The sequence below is a fragment of the Penaeus monodon genome, chromosome 30 (assembly GCF_015228065.2).
Source record: "Penaeus monodon isolate SGIC_2016 chromosome 30, NSTDA_Pmon_1, whole genome shotgun sequence".
NCBI classification, from domain to species: Eukaryota; Metazoa; Arthropoda; class Malacostraca; order Decapoda; family Penaeidae; genus Penaeus; species Penaeus monodon.
This window is the reverse complement of record NC_051415.1, coordinates 3,420,922-3,423,709: the sequence shown is the minus strand read 5'-3', so window position 1 is coordinate 3,423,709 and position 2,788 is coordinate 3,420,922. Positions and strand designations below refer to the sequence as shown.

Below are 2,788 nucleotides of genomic sequence, written 5' to 3'. Positions count from 1 at the left end.
CCAGTTATACTAAATAAAATACATAGGTATTATGATTTTGCACCTTATTTTGGTTGCACGTTTACACTATTTGTCCTGGCATGTTAATAACTATGGTTGTGGACAGAGTAAGCACTCACACAACATTCATAACCTGTTTTCCATGTGACTCAGAATTTTGTATATTAACCAGATTATCGAGAACCTAGAGCTGCTTCAGTCCCTTCTGTCATCTCACCTGAGCCGACAGCGTGAGGTGAATGAGCTTCTAAGTCAGGAACCGCTTCTGGTTGGAGAAGGACAGGTATGGTTGTGAGCAGCTATGAAAATCTTTTAAGAGAACTGTTCAAACTTTGGAAAATTTGGGGGATTGCTTGATATAGATGCTCAGTGAATATTCCTTGTCATTAACCCATTCATGACCGAGTGATGTCCTTTCACACCTTGATACACTGTCTCTTATTATAAGTTATCTCTTCATCTCATGTACATATATTTTAACTTGTGTATACTAAACTTGTCTGCATTTGTTTGGCTCTTGCTGTGGTTGTTAAGGAGATATACCCCCTCTAAATTAGGCTTGAAACCTCTTTTTTTTTTTTCATCTTTACCAAAGTAGATAATTATGTGGGAGCCAGGAGCATAGAGAGTGGGGTAATTTTAAGTTTCCTGCTCTTCTGATTTTTCTCTCAAGCAGCTGACTCTATGCACACCCTGATGTAATTTGATATGTGCAGGGGGCTCTTGTCATGAATGGGTTAGTGCTATGATGACTTGGTTAGCAGAGACTCGTAATCTTTATTTAAAGTTATCTGATTTAAAGCAAATAATGGGAGCAAATCTCTTTTGAACTTTTCTTCCCCAGCCATCAAGTGACAGTAGCCCAAGTGTGTCATCTAGACGAAGGGGCAGAAGCACGAGAGAAGCGCCAGATGGAGAAGAAGCTTCGAGGGGTTCCTCTAAACGTTCTCAGAGCCTGGTTCGACAGGGGACCTTCAATGTGAGCGAGCAGGAGACCACAGTGGCTACCATCCATGCTACGTTAGATGCGCATCTCACGAGGGTAAATAAGGTGCATCAATTTAGCACGAAGCAGTAGTGCACTGCTCATGCCCTCTGGCCTCTTCCTACATCCTTTGTGATGCTTGGATTGTAGCTGCTGTAGGTAGATGGAAGTACCACCCCACAGGTTCAGTGCGTCTCATTGCTCAATTCCTGAGGTGCACCCCATGTCTGAATGATTGTATTGAGGTATGCAGAAGAAAAAAAGGAAAGGAGAGAGGGCATGAATGTTACTCTGTATTTGCCACTTTGCACTAATTGTGCTTTTTGACATTGGACAGGAAAGAAAGTCCAAGTAGGAATGTGGCAGTTGTCAGTGACATGTATTGTGCATGCCTTAAATCCTCCTGTAGTTAACAGGATGTAATTAGTTGTGGAAAGTTGATGTGTGTTGAATGATGAGAGACTTCTTGTATAGTCAGAGGCTTCCATAATAAGTTGGTTGTTTTTTCTAAATCCAAGTCTTAACTAATGCTTGTTGATACATGCTTAAGTTTAAACTAAGGATTTAAATGTTCAGTGTATTTAGTTACATTAGGAAATAAGCAAATATTTGTATTCTAAAATAAAATGAAAGCATGGAATGTTGTTAGCTGCATCACTTCAACTTATATTATGGCTGCGTGTACAGTAAGCTGTGCTTTGTATTGTATTAAAAGTGCTCATTGCATTTTTTTGATTCTAGTTTAATTAAAGTTCATAAAAGTATTATGTATCAGCATCATAAGTTTATTATATTGTGCATAGTTATGGTCTTGTTTTTTTTTGTAAAGTTGAGTAATCATGACAAAAAAAAGTGTTATATACAAAGGAATATTTAATGATTTTGGATACAAATACAGCTATAGTGCCAGTGGTTTGAAATATTTTTTAGGGAACATCTCAGATGGAAGAGCATCAGAATATACATCTCCTTTTTATGTCTGTTTTGCAGTAAGCTGTAAGCTGGATGACCAGACAGATCATCTAAATGTTGAAGTGGTAGATAGGTGCTCTTATTTGGAAATGTGACGCACAAAAAAAATCCAGGTGCTGTGACTTTGTTGCTGCCTTCTCTTCTCAAACAAATAGTAGATTAGAGTAACGTCAGAGGTGTGGTTTCTACAAATAGCGGGCTTAGTGTGTACATCTTTAGAAGCAGGTACATATTTTGCCCATCAAAGGGCATGTCGTTTTTGTAAATGGTTCAAATGTAGATCATATATCTAGGATGATGAAGTGACAAAGAAAAAGAGAGTGTGTATATGGTCAATACATACTTCATAAAAAGCCATATGTATTCCTGCTCTTTCTGCAACTAACATGTTTATGGATACCTGCCATTAGTATGTAAGTGTTCATTCTGCTGGCCTTTTATATCAATTGATTGTTCTTTAAAACAATTGTTGCTGGAAGGACATGTTTGAGCCCTCTGCTGTTGTTATTATCCCCTTTTGGAACGAGGCAGATGTACGTTGAGGACTCTGACTTTGTGTAGTCTGGTAGCATCTTTTGATTGTAATAACGAAATAAGAGTTCTGGCTTCTGTCTCAAGGAAAAAAGAATAAACTATGAAAAAAATAGAAGCATTACAGTCTACTTAACTATGTGACAGAGAAGAGTACAACTTGTAGAGATAACTTACTGCCTCACTGGCTGGCTTGAAGATCATCAAGTTTACACAATGGTTAAGTGAGGAATCTGTTTCAGAATATAGACTCTTTAGCTGGTTAGATCTTGGAACTTCAGGTTATGGAAGGGCTTGAGA

General features: G+C 38.1%; 1 protein-coding gene across 1 annotated transcript in view; it reads left to right on the top strand.

Annotated features, from left to right (window-relative positions):
• Positions 1 to 2,788, top strand: part of LOC119592459 (serine/arginine repetitive matrix protein 2-like) — a gene marked incomplete in the record, with an annotated part of 34,461 nt that overhangs the window by 27,522 nt on the left and 4,151 nt on the right. Inside the window, 3 exon segments of the mRNA XM_037941282.1 lie at positions 173 to 283; positions 845 to 1,042; positions 1,976 to 2,788. Coding sequence (XP_037797210.1) covers positions 173 to 283; positions 845 to 1,042; positions 1,976 to 1,978 — 312 coding nt within the window.